Here is a 14279-nt window from a genome sequence, read left to right as displayed (position 1 = left end):
TCCATGTATATTTTTAGCAGACGAAAATTAAAATTAATTCCAGAGAATTATATGGAGCCATCTTATTATTACGTCTGTTACTATTAGTGTCAAGTGTCCAAAAATTTAGTGTCAAAAAATTGTAGTGTTAAAATTTTTGTTCTGTAGCATCGTTAATAGGTTAGTCACGGGTAGAAAGTTTTTTTAGAGCTTAAACTTGAAATGATTTTCAAGTTTTTATGCTTTTTTCAGACTACCTTATATCCTTTATGTAACTGTTCATTTTTTGGTAAAGCTTGTTAGCAGAAAAACGAGAAAAACGTTATTTTCATACTGTAGCATCATTTTTAACTTAGTTCAGATTATGTTCAATTTTTTTTCTTGCTTTTCTTACATAATTGCCCATTTCTTAGTAAAATTGTTGGGAATTTTTTGTGCTATTAAAAGCCAAGTTTTTTGTGAAACAATTTTTTAAAGATCAAATTTTGTACAGTATTTAAGCTTTAAAAAACGGAGAAAATTAAAATCAATTCCAGAGATTTATATGGAGGCATCTTATTATTACGTCTGTTATTATTAGTGTTAAACATATGATTCATTTGTCATTCATCAAAAATTATTTTCCATCTGCCCCCCCCCCCCTTCATGCCCCAGCAGTCAATTTTTTTCAGATTCTAGAGAGGAGCAATTTTATTTTATCGACTAAAATACCGAAAAAATGTATTTTCCAATGAAAATTCCCAAAAAGGTATTTCTAAAACTAAGGGGTAATTGGGGCATGGGGAGGTATGACAGGAGGTGAGAGCTCCTAAATTCCCCTTCCCGCCTACCTAGATTTTGAAAATACCCTTTTTAGTGTATTATCATTTGCTTCAACAAGGAGTACGGAGATAATTGATTCAAACCTAACGTCTGAAATAGGGCTATATTGTCCAATCTTTATAGCAAAGCTGAATCTCTGCTTTTCAGTAATAGTGAAAGTTTAAATAGACCATTATAAAAAATTAAATCAATAAAATAAAGCGTCAGTGGTAAATTTACTCTAAGCATAAAGGAAGCTATAACCATAAGACAAGCCATAAGACCAGAAAGAAGTAGTAGCAATTAGCGTTAAAAGCAAGAGAAATATATAAAGGAAAATCAAGGAGCACTTGAAATAAATAAATAAGTAAACAATAAGCAGCATACATAATGCAAAAAAAAGTTTAAGTTTAACTAAAGTCTAATTATAAAAGAATGTAAAAACGTAATGCTCCTAAATCGAACTGGAACTGTTATATATAGAACTATCTGTAGTTATATTTTCGGACTTAAGAATAGAGCCTTTGCTCTTAGCAGCAAGAAGAATTGCGAGAAGAAACTAAACATGGTAACTACGATTTCAACTTCTTAGAGGCAGTCAAAGTTTAGCCGTCATCAAGGGGTTCAGTATCAAGAGAGCTGTTCGGTAGTCACCAGTCTCGTTGATTTTTAGATAACGTATAAACCTTGATATATATTAAGTGTAGAGCAAAACAAACCCTATAATAAATTATTCGTCTTGTTTCTTTTTCTTGACGTGCTTCACAAAACATACTGAGGTTACATTTCGACTGAGGGAGGGGGTTTAAATTCGACTGTTTCTTGACGTGTTTCTCTAAATATACCGGTCGTTTTAAACGATCATATAAAAACATATAAGTCTGTTTAAACGACTTAGTCAGTCTTTATACATATGATATTTTCTTCCCTGGTACTTCCCTGTTCTTCACATCTTATACGTTTACTGTCTTTGGAGGCCTAGAAGGCTGGACAGGAATAAAGAGAAAGTCGGAAATAAAGCAGAAAGATGGTGTTAACAAAAAGGACAATACAAGGGGTTTTACAGCTATGATCACCACAAGAAAAAATACCAGACAGATAGTCTTTATAATCTTTAACAATACTTTTATCTCTAGAGCTAGAAAAATCTGTAACCCAAAACCCTTGCAGGTTTCTTTCCCTTAAATTAGAGCACATAAGCACAAGTGCATCGCCTAAAACCTTTTTTTTATTTTGGTATACAATATAACCTCCTTTTCAGAGCAATGGGACAATAAGAGAACATTAGAGTTTACCGAAATTATGATCCTTCCCCTTCAAAATCTTGGACACAAAATCTTCTATGAAAAGGTATAAGTAAGAATTTTCTTCCTTCGACAAATATAAAGACGCAAGTAAAACCAGGTAATCGTAAAAATCAAGAAACAGCAGACCACACAGCGTTTGTTTTATACTAATTATAGCATATACTAAGTAATATTTTGTTATACTAATTATATTAACTAACTATACTACCTTACTAATTAAGTATATTACAATTAGTATACTAACTATACTATTTATACTTATTATACCAAGAAAAATATGGTGGTTTCCTCAACACAGGAATGCTTAAAATTTTTTACATGTTACCTGGGACAGTTTAGAGCCCAGAAGTTGGTGACATGAAAGTAGTCACCTAGCACTACATACTAACATATTTCAACAAGTACTAGCGCACAGGCCCAACACTGCTTTTCCCTGTCTTTAAATTTGTTAATTTTGTAGTCCCTTATTATTTTTTGTGGGTAATTTGTCAACGTCTCGAGAAAATCAGCTATGTCTTTTGAACATAAACCCTTGCATGTTTCAAATAAGTTTACCTAACGTTTTTCTTATCCACTCCCATGCCAAAAGAAATTGTTGCAGATATTACAGGGATTTTTCCATCCATCCAATCTTCTTGGACCTGATTTCTTTCCCGATCGCGAAGTCCAGCATGGTAAGCACGCGTAGGAATACCTCTTGCACTTAATTTATGAGCCAAGTCTTCGGTACTTTCGCGTGTTCGACAATAGACAATACCACAGTCACGTTCACTCTAGAAAAGTAGAACATCGTGAGGACAAGGTGGACACTTACAGGCAAATAAGGATGCCTAGTTTTTAATTTATATTGGTCTATTCTTGTATACAGTGGAATATGGGAGTAATTTTCCCCTCTCCAGACTAATTAAAGAAACTGCTAAACCCCCCCCCCCCCGCCCTTCTAGAGAAATCTGATAATTCTGGTCTGAGAGTTCTCAGCTTTGTGCTTTTGATCCGGGCTCAAGGAGTTACCTCAATAAAGATTAACTGACTCCCGTTCAAGAGATCAATGCGTCTATGTATGCTTAAAGTCATCTATTATACAAAAGCATATTTATCATGTGCACAAAGACAGGAGAAAAAATTCCAAAGGAGAATATCAAAGAATTTTACAGGAAAACCCGCCTAAAATCCCACCCAAAAATACAAGAAATTGGCAATACAATTACAAATACTGTATTACAGAGTCATAAAAAATTAGCACATAACTAGAAGCAATATAGCTACAAACTATATATAAAAATTAAAAGTAACAAAATTATGATGAATTAATAGTTTATAGTTTTATCCACATAGTTAGTTTTAGAGTTACTAAAAAAACAGGTATATATATATATATATATATATATATATATATATATATATATATATATATATATATATATATATATATATATATATATATATATGTAAAATAAACGGGCTACTAGCAAGTGGAAACAATAGCTTGGCCTCGAAAAATACTAGTATAATCTAAAAAAATATCGGGGGACATTTTTCTGTCCTGCTTCTACGCGTGTTTCTGTCCTGTAAATATGTTTCGGTTCTTCATAAAAGAAAGCTTTAAAAATTAATAAAAACTTTGCTTTAAGCCTACCTGAATAAAAAAGAAATAGCGGTTCTGAAATTGATGGCATTGGGCTAGTGGCTAAGGAGATAGTAGGGAATAGCTCGGAGCTTGCCTTTTTTCCTCATTGTTTTATTATTCTTTTGTTTATTTTTAACTAGCATGTACGCAATTTTGTCAGGAAACTGAAAATTGCATTTGAACAAAAACGAAGAATTATAGCAAACGTCAAAGCTCTTCTATCAAATTTACCAATTGGTTTTATAAAGTAGACAGGAATACAATTTATCGAAATTTAGACTGCCAATATGATTTAAAATATGCTTATAAATTTTGTTCCATTCTGAAAACTTGGAAAATAAGGTTGATTGTCATGCTAATAATTTAATTTAGCAGTTTTAATGATCCACCGAGTCGTTTGGTTAATATAAACCAAAGATCAGCTATCCCTGCCTTCCTAAGTAAGGTAAAAGATTTAATAAAAAAAAAATAGGAAAATTAAATATTCGAAAGAAGACCAAAAGTAAAACAGCTTGAATAAAAACTATGAAAAACTTCGCGGTGTCCATAAAACCTAAAGCGTTTCTTCTTTTCTTTCGTATTTGCATTGATTTAGTGAGCTATTCTACGCTGCCATATATACCACGTGGCTTTTTATACGTCAAGTGAGCACGATACTGCTAATTACCGCACTAGTCTTTTATGTCTTACAAAATAAAATAAAAACAAGTTTTTTTAACTGCAAGTAAGGAGCAACAATAAAACTTAAAACGAACAGGAATTATTCCGTATATGAAAGGGGTTGTCCCCTCCTCAACGCCCCGCTCTTTACGCTAAAGTTTGACTCTTTGTCACAGCTCTACTTAAAAAAAAATTAGCGTAAAGAGCGAGGCGTTAAGGAGGGGACACCCCCTTTCATATACGGAATAATTTCTGTTCATTTAAGTTTTAATGTCGCTCCTTACTTGTAGTTAAAAAAATTGTTGTTTCTTTTTTATTTAATTTCTGAACGTTTTTGAATTAAAGCATGTTTTGATTTTCGCTCACTGCACGTGAATAAATAAACAAAATTTGCATATTAATTTTTTTTTTGCTAAATGGGTTTCTCATAGTTTTGATCGGACGATTTTGATAAAAAAAAAAAACATTAGGGGTGGGGAGGAAGCCTAGTTGCCCTCTAATTTTTGGTGACTTAAAAATGCAACTAAGTTTTTTATTTTTTTTTACGAACGTTTTTGTTAGTAATAAACATACGTACCTTACGAACTAATTTACGTAAAGAACTTCTATATGTGTGTATTTTTATTAAGTATATGAGGGGGTCCCCTCCCTCACAAATACCTCGCTCTTTACACCAAAGCTTGAATTTTGTCCCAAATCTTTAAGAATGACCCGTGAATCACAAAGGCGTAGAATAAATAGTTGAAATTACTAAAAATACTTTAGCGTAAAAAGCAAGGTACTGTGGAGAAGACGAACCCACTTACATACGTAATATTTTATGTTCGTTTTAAGTTTTAATGCTGCTCGTTACTTCCAGTTGAAAAAAAAATATTTTTTTCTCATTTTTTTTTAAATAACGCTAGAAAATTCTGCGCCCCCTTCATGGAAATTCTCTTCCCTCATTATAAGTTTCTCCATGGAAACATTCTCTCACGTAACCCCCGACCCACCCCCATCCCAACGCGAAAAGGTCCCCCTGAAACGTCTGTACACTTCATAATAACCATTACTATATGTAAACAATGGTCAATGTTTATAACTTGTAGCCCCTCCCTTGGGGACTTGGGCGATTAAGTCCTCCCCAAAGACACAGTTATTAGGTTTTCGACTAAGCTGAACAGAATGGCTATCTCAAAATTTTGATCCGGTGACTTCGGGGATAAAATATGCGTGGGAGGGGACCTGGGTGCCCTCCAGTTTTTGGTCACTTAAAAAGGTCACTAGAACTTTTAATTTCTGTTAGAATGAGCCTTCTCGCGACATTCTAGGACTACTGGGTCGATACGATCACCCCTGGGAAAAAAACGAACAAACAAATAAACACGCAACCGTGATCTGTCTTCTGGCAAAAAAATACAAAATTCCACATTTTTGTATATAGGAGCTTTAAACTTCTACACTGTAATTTTCGTTAGGATTTTACAACTTTTAGGGGGCTTTTAATCCCATTTTCTAAAATAAGGTAAATTTTATCAGGCTCGTAACTTTTGATGGGTAAGACTGAACTTGATGAAACTTATATATTTAAAATCAGCATTTAAGTACCATTCTTTTGATGTAACTATTGGTATCAAAATTCTGTTTTTAAGAGTTTCGGTTACTGTTGAGCCGGGTCGCTCTTTACTACAGTTCATTACCACAAACTGTTTGATTTGAACATTGTTAAACGAGCGACGTCCTACAATTACTTCATTTGAAGATTTAAATGAGTTAATTTTGAACTCATTTACGTTTTGGTGACACAAGAAACATCCACCCAGGGTATTGCTGATGCACAGTTCTTTTGCTCATTTCTAGCAGCAGACGATAAATTTTGCATGATAAAACCGATCAAGCGACGTTGTCGGGTGAAATACAGCTGATGCAACTCTTTGAAAGGGAAATTTTTGTGTAGTCTCCTTGAAAAATTCCCCTACCCTAACGGCAGGTTCTTCATTTAACATATGTATTTTCGATTCCAAGGCAGCTCTAGTAAACTTTTTACCAGAAAATAAAAATGTGGCTTTTATTTATTACAAACGCATTTTTTTACCAGCCGAGAAGTAATTTGACATGATAAAGGAGCGAACCAAACATTCATCCAAACAGTTTTTTTCATCGGGTTGGTGTGAAATCTACCCAAATAAGCGAATTTCAATGAGATTTATCCCTCGGAAGCAAACCTAGCTTAACCAGTACCCCATGCCCGACGAGTTGAATAGGATGCGCTTCAGCCAAGATGCATCAAACTTCAGCAACTGAGAGAGTTCTAAAAACAGTAGCAAAAAAAAAAGACAACAAATAATTTTTAGTCAATTTTAGTGAGGGTTAGGACTGTTTGAGAACCTGAAGATTTTCTATACTAAGTATGGAAACAAGTTTGTAATGTTTAGGAATGTTAAAAAGAAAATATCTTGGTTTTTTCTGGTCGATACTTTTATTTCCTTCACGTATGTTCTTGTTGCTTCCCATGGTAAACTAACCGGATTAACGACGCTTTTGGACTACCAAGGTCCCTTCGTCGGCCCTGCAGTGTCTTGCTATAGCAAGGTTCGATCTCTGGGTCCATAGTATCAAGCTAAGGTCAAACCTACTTCAGCACTACCGGACATGTTGTTTCCCAGTAATAGGACTTCGACCTTTTTGAAAATGTTGGGTTTTTTCTTTTTTTTTTTTTTTTTTTTTTTTGCAAAAGCGAGTATAGCCGAAAATTCTTGACAATATTGTACTAAACAGATCTGAGTGTAAAGAGAAGAAAGAAAATAATAAAAAGTAAAGAACACACTGGTGGTTTACTGTGCCAATCTACACCAATCCATTTTAATGCGAATTGGGCTAAATCATCTTCAGGGTTTTTAAGGGAGTCTTGAAACACGACGTCATAGAATAAATTCGATCTGAAGCAGGAGACTTTAAATTTCACTGGGTGTCTGAGGCTCAACTGTTTATATACGTCTTCTTGCACCTATAAACACAATTAAACAAAATATTTATTACAGCACAGACAGCCAATCACCTTTAAGGATTTTTCTTTCTTTACAATAAAAACATAAGAAACTTATAAGAGTTTTTGGTCAACTTTTCAGTTTAACTTAGCTTTTTTTTATTTTGCAACATATTTCTTCTTTGGCTAATTTTTTTTCTAGTTTACCAATTAGAAATGGATATACATACATAGTTTTGCACCAGCACTGAGCACAGAGAGAAAAAGAATAAGGCTTTTCGAAACTGGTGGAAGTTTTGAGTTGAGGAGGAGCATACGCAGCTTTTCTGGCCTCAGGCGGCTTCGTGCTGCTGTGAGTTGTTAGTAGCAGAGCATAAGCATATATATACGAACAGTAGCGAAAAGTTTCTTCAAAAATGATACAGTAAATAACGATGAAGACCACACTACCTTTCCATATCAAACAATATATATATATATATATCATGAAAAGAGAAATCACCAATGCAACAGCACAAACACATAAATATATATATATATATATATATATATATATATATATATATATATATATATATATATATATATATATATATATATATATGTATATATATATATACATATATACAGGCAAGGGGGCAGTTGCTCCCGCCCCAATAATGTGGGGAAAAATCATTATTTACCCCATCCCACTTGACCATCTTGATATGGACCCCTCTTGCCCCCACCCCATAAAAATGCTGTAGATTCATCCCTGTCTAAAACCCAATCAAACAACGATACTTTCAAGCGATGTTCTTCCAACGCAGAGTGTATTTGTTGCCTGTATAAATTAGCTCCCTTGAAAAATAACTGTGTATAGATGTTGTTTGTTTTTCATTATATATTAGGTATAGAAAGAGAAGAGCGAGACAAAATATACAACAAAAAAAACACAATAGGATAAAACACTATTTTAGAACAACAAATTGAAAACACGCACACATAATCTTAAATGGACTAATCCAATCAGCAAGTTCTTATCTTTAAGTAAAAAGATAACTGTAACAGAAGCAAAATGAACAAAATAAATCAAAATAGAATAAAATATAAAATAAACATATAAACAAAATAATACTGTCAGAAAAAAGATAAAACAGACATGAATAAATTAGCAAGTGAAACTTCGCTAGCCAATTAGTCAGACATCGCTAGCAAAAAAAAAAAATTAAAAAAAATCCTGTAGCGAGAGAATAAAGGATATAAAGGAAAGATAGTGAACAAATTTTGCATTTCCTGCCATTACTCATTCGTGCTTTATCCTAGCTGACTTGCAGTTGGAAGATGTAGGCTATATTACAACAGATTAGATAGAAAAAAGAATTGCTTCCTGAAAGAGAGAGAGGGGATAAAAAGACAGAAAGATGGTCCAGGAGAGATATAGAACTACTGGCACTTCGCCTGGCTTCAAACAAGGTTTTCTATCTCTGTTGAAGTTATGAGTTGTCAAAGTTCCATTCCTGTAACGACAATAGTGAAGGAATCACTTCCCTTAGAAAGAATTTCCAAGAGAAAGATTTTAGTTACATTTTACAGACTCTTCGTGCGATTCATTATCTTTTTCTCACACGTAATCAATCGATACAACAGACCACATCAAACGTAAGACCAAGGAAATAAGCGTAAGAAGTTTTGATTTTGGGTGATCAAGCTCAGGGATGAACAAAGGAATTTGCTTACCGAGAGAAAAGACCAATCTGCTACAACAGCAATATAAGCGAATTTTATGGCCCAAGTCGCATAAATGCATTGAAATTATGAGCAAGAGTTTTAAGGCATGCCGGAAATTTTTTCATTCTTTCTTTACCTCCTCTCAGATAGTATCACTCCAAAACAGGAGACTTTGCTTCTTCTAATACACTACCACTTCTAATACACTAGCCACAGCATTGGCATCTGTACTTTTCATATTATCTAAATATAAACAAGTTCTCCAAAATGTTCCTAGCTTGCTGTTAGTTCTTCACTAGGAGAAGTGATATGCTTCTCCTAGTGTACTACCACTCACCAACCAAAGCACTGGCATCAGTGCTTTCTACAATCTTCAATATGAACAAGTTCTTCAAAATGTTCAATAAATTAAATCATTTGCTATCAAATAAGATGAGATGTTTGAACATGTTTTGTTAACTTATTAATTATAGAAATTGAGTAATAGTGGGGCAAATTCTTTTTAGAACTTTGGGTTTTGTATAGACTAACATTGACATAGCCTATGATAAATTGAATTTACTTACAGTCAGACTTTCACCGTCACATTCGTCCTCCTTTCCAAGAATGCTTGAAGAGTACATACTGTGCTTGGCTAGACTAGCTAAAAAAAAGCCAGGAAAACCCTAGTTTCAAGAAAACCTTACTTCACCCACGACAAATATCACAATTCCTTTGCGCAGCATTTGATTCTTTATTTTAATCAGTGATTTTATTACTTGACATTTCTGGTCGAAGTGTTAACATGAGTAATTGACTTCACCTGAATGTGTTGACGTTGAAGGAGCGCCTGCTACTTTTGATTTTGTTGATGTTTTTTTCTAACCCTTTTGCTTCATTATTTTTTTTTTTTCAATGTGATTATAGTCATGTTAGCTTGAAGCTATAGCTATGAAGAATTTTAGCGAGTGAATTATAGTAATTAACAGTGAATTATGGTAGTTAAGAATTCTACCCTAGTCTATTAAGGTCCAACATTAGCAGCAGAATAAAAAATAAAGTGCTCAAAATCACAACACTTATCTGATATTTTGAGTGGTGTCAATAAACATTTGCAAGCTTAAATAAATAGCTAGAAACATAAAATTTTTAAAGAAGAAACTTATAGTGAGAATGTAGTTATTCTACTTGGTTGAATCATCAACCACATATGTTAGAAAAATATGAGGAAACACAAAGCATACCTTTGCAGTAGCAGTGGCTGTAAGAGCAACACAAGGAACACCAGGAAATTTGCTTCTTAAGCGGCCGAGCTTTAAATAATCTGGCCGAAAGTCATGGCCCCATTGACTTACACAATGTGCTTCATCAACAACGAAATAAGACAATTTGTTGAACTTATAAAGTTTCTCCACTAGATCTTGAAAAGCAATTGTAGCAGCCTGTTCGGGCGTGATGTATAAAAGTTGAGTGTTCGGTGACATGCACTGGAGGTCATTAAGTACACGCTTCCGATCAGAGCCACTCATTTTAGAATTAAGAGACTCGGCAACAATTTTGTGGGTGGCAAGATGCTCTATTTGATCCTATAAAAAAAAGAAAAAAAAGAAGTAGAATACAAACGTAATTTATCACAGGCAACGCTGTAGTTTTGCCTTGGTAAAGTAATTTCCGTCACTGATATTGTTTGTTCTAACACTCGCAGGGAAGGCATAGTCGCAGAAGCTTCGGGGGGATCATTCAATAGGAAATTTCAAGTTCTAATGCCTTTTCGAGGGGCCAAAAGTGATTTAAAGGCAACTGGGCCTCGTTCCACGCAATTATTTGCCCTAGATGTCCATGTAGCCCCCCGAAACGGTAGATGAGGGGACAAAGGAAACCTTGAATTTTTGCTGGCATAGAGGAGAATAGGTAAATGAAAGGGCTCTACGTGTATCATTGTTACCAAAATAGCCTATCTAAAGCAATCAAGTTGAAACCTTAAGGAGTATAGTGTATTAGAGATGGTGTTGGAACAGGAACAAACATTTTGGCTTAAGGGAGAAGGCAGAGGAAGAAAATTAGGCATTTTAACTGAAGTTTCATTAAGCAATCAAGTTGAAACTTTTAGGAGTATAGTGCATTAGAGATGGCGTGGAACAGGAACAAACATTTTGGCTTAAGGGAGAAGGCAGAGGAAGAAAATTAGGCATTTTAACTGAAGTTTCATTAAGCAATCAAGTTGAAACTTTTAGGAGTATAGTGCATTAGAGATGGCGTGGAACAGGAACAAACATTTTGGCTTAAGGGAGAAGGCAGTGGAAGAAAATTAGGCATTTTAACTAAAGTTTCATTAAGCAATCAAGTTGAAACTTTTAGGAGTATAGTGCATTAGAGATGGTGTGGGAACAGGAACAAACATTTTGGCTTAAGGGAGAAGGCAGAGGAAGAAAATTAGGCATTTTAACTAAAGTTTCATTAAGCAATCAAGTTGAAACTTTTAGGAGTATAGTGCATTAGAGATGGCGTGGGAACAGGAACAAACATTTTGGCTTAAGGGAGAAGGCAGTGGAAGGAAATTAGGCATTTTAACTAAAGCTTCATTAAATTTCATTAAGCAATCAAGTTGAAACTTTTAGGAGTATAGTGCATTAGAGATGGCGTGGGAACAGGAACAAACATTATGGCTTAAGGGAGAAGGCAGAGGAATAAAATTAGGTATTTTAACTAAAGTTTCATTAAGTTTTTGGAGCTTTAAACCCAGTGGTACAAATCATGTTATCAAAACAGTATATGTATAATATTTCAAGAACGGATTGGCACCAAGTGGAACTCAAATTTCGTCTTGAAAAAAAGGGCAGTGGTAAATCAAAAGACACCATAATATATGGGCTATCAGAGTAGCAGATTTGTAATATCTTGGTAACTACTAGGGGAATGGAGTTGAAACTTTCAGAGAGTGTTGAGGGTGTAGACTCCCAATTTTTGGCAGGAGATTTTATGCGGGCGGTAGTCCTAGTTTCAAATGATGCACTTCCTGTTCGTTTAGGAATGAACCGACTAGCCATTTTAATTTCTGTTAATTTTAGGTTTCATTTATTGAAATTAGGTTTTTTTTTCAATTTAAGTTTGAACTATTTCTACTTGTTTTAGGTCTAAATGTCACTCTTCAGTTTACTTTTCTTTACTATTTACTTTATTTTAATTTTACTTTTCTTTTCTACTAATTTCTTTTTGATATTAAAAAAGAATAAAATATAATAAAAAAACAGCATATCAAAAAATCAATAAAGCAAAAGATAATGATAGGTTTTTTAATATGTTGTGCCCTATAAACTCTGCTGGAGATTCAAAAGAACCAAATAAAAATATTTATAAAACCATTCTAAAAATTAAACCTTTCTCTCAAAATTCACTAAACAGTATTTATTTTTCCGTACTACTTGCACAAACAAAATTTTGCAAGAATAAAAGAGATCATTATGTAGTCCTGACACATTTTACCAAAAATACTCTATATTACGACCACCCCGACTTTTCTTTTTCTTTACCTTCAGACTTTCAATTTTTTGTGGTAGCAGTAAAAATATAAATGTTTTTCACTTTTTAGTGCATTTTTAGATAAAATCATTTTTTTAGTCTTTTCAATATTGTAATTCTTTACTTTTTTACCATGTTTAACCCTCGAATACTAAAGAGGAGGGGGGAGGGGGTACCGAGGAAAATTATTCCTAATAGTGCGTAAATCATACCCCTTCGTCCTTGACATCGATGATATCACTTAATGTTTCTTCAAAATTGGGATGAAAATCAGAAAAAAAGTAGACAATTCTCTTCTGAATCACTGATTTGCCTACATCTTTGGGCTACTCTGATCCGCACTCTAGGCACAATAATGGTCGGTGTTTGCTACAAAACGGTTTCCGGCATAAGGTACAAATATTAGTGGTTTTGTAGTACTTACTGAGTGGACAGAATCAACAGTTAGTCCTATTGCCCTCACCTGAGGCTGATGTTTGACGAAGAGGATTCACGTTTAGGATGCCTCTACTGGTTTTTCGAAGTTGAAGCGGCAAACCTGGTGTTTATAACGATGTGTGCGTATTGTGTGCGTAAATGATAAACGAGTTTATGATAGCTCTATTCATCGTGCCATACAGCATGCATATCGGCCACCGTCTCGCCTTTTGACTTGCACTCAGGCTCAAACACATTGGATCAAAGGAGTTGACTTTCCCTTAGTTGGATTATAGAACTCAACTAATGCGGGCTTTTAGGAAGATTTTGATAAAGCATATTCTTCATTACAAGTTGAAAGCAAAAGGACTACTTTGCCCTACTTTGGACAGTAGGATCTATTTTGTGGCTGCACTTCTTCTGACTCGTCATAAGGAGCGCAGGTCAGATCTTACTCGTCGCTGTCAGACAATTCTGGGTACTCTGCTTCAACTGAATGTTCTTCGCCATCGCTTCCGCTTGCTTGTATATCTTCATCTTCCTGTATAAGTTGTGTAATTTCTTTGTCGGAAAGCAGACACCGACTCATTACTTGAAAAAGTACCCTGAACAGACCCCAGTAATACTACCATAAGTGGATGAAGTATATAACATTGACATTAATAGCATCAGAATCCAGTAGTCCCAGACTCTGAAATACCTTGGTATAACTTACGGTCAGACGCTTAGAGTAACTAGAGACTTGTTCACTGAATCAATCTGTAGATCAATCCGATTGGCTTAAGGGAAAACGGTCAAATGCAAGAAGTCATTCAATTGTTTTATTATTTCAAAACTTTCCAAAGCTGTTGTCTCTCCTATAATCTGGTACATATCGCTTTTGTGCGAAATGTAATGTCTCACCAACCGTCAACAAATTAAATTTTAGAGCTAGATGAGTTTTGTTTTTTTTTCATTTGGAGCTCCACTTTTTCTCGTATTTACTATAAGCGAGAACATATATATATATATATATATATATATATATATATATGCTGTAATTACTGAAATGGGACCAAATATCATTACAGCCTTGTCAATTAAACAAAGCAACTAAAAGCACAGGCAGATTTGCAATTAAGCCTCAAATATTGAGAAATCGATTTACTGACTGAAAACAAAAAAAGTTGCACAAATACTGAAGATGGGTAAAATTTACCCAGTCACCTCATGTATTTCTGTCTCCACTGACGTCTGATGCAAGAGCAATTGATCGACTAGCTCCCTTATGGACAACGAAAAAAAAGAAATTCAACCTCCTTTCTATAGCCCTTAG

At 34.3% G+C, this 14279-nt stretch overlaps 1 protein-coding gene across 1 annotated transcript in view; it reads right to left on the bottom strand.

The window, feature by feature from the left end:
• Positions 1-14279, bottom strand: part of LOC136037389 (ATP-dependent DNA helicase Q5-like) — a 94855-nt gene that overhangs the window by 75279 nt on the left and 5297 nt on the right. The window contains exon 4 of the mRNA XM_065720129.1: positions 10273-10614. Within this exon, the coding sequence (XP_065576201.1) occupies positions 10273-10614 (342 nt within the window). The remainder of the gene's footprint in view (positions 1-10272; positions 10615-14279) is intronic.

The sequence above is a fragment of the Artemia franciscana genome, chromosome 2 (assembly GCF_032884065.1).
Source record: "Artemia franciscana chromosome 2, ASM3288406v1, whole genome shotgun sequence".
Classification (NCBI taxonomy): Eukaryota; Metazoa; Arthropoda; class Branchiopoda; order Anostraca; family Artemiidae; genus Artemia; species Artemia franciscana.
This window is presented reverse-complemented; position numbering and strand designations above follow the sequence as displayed.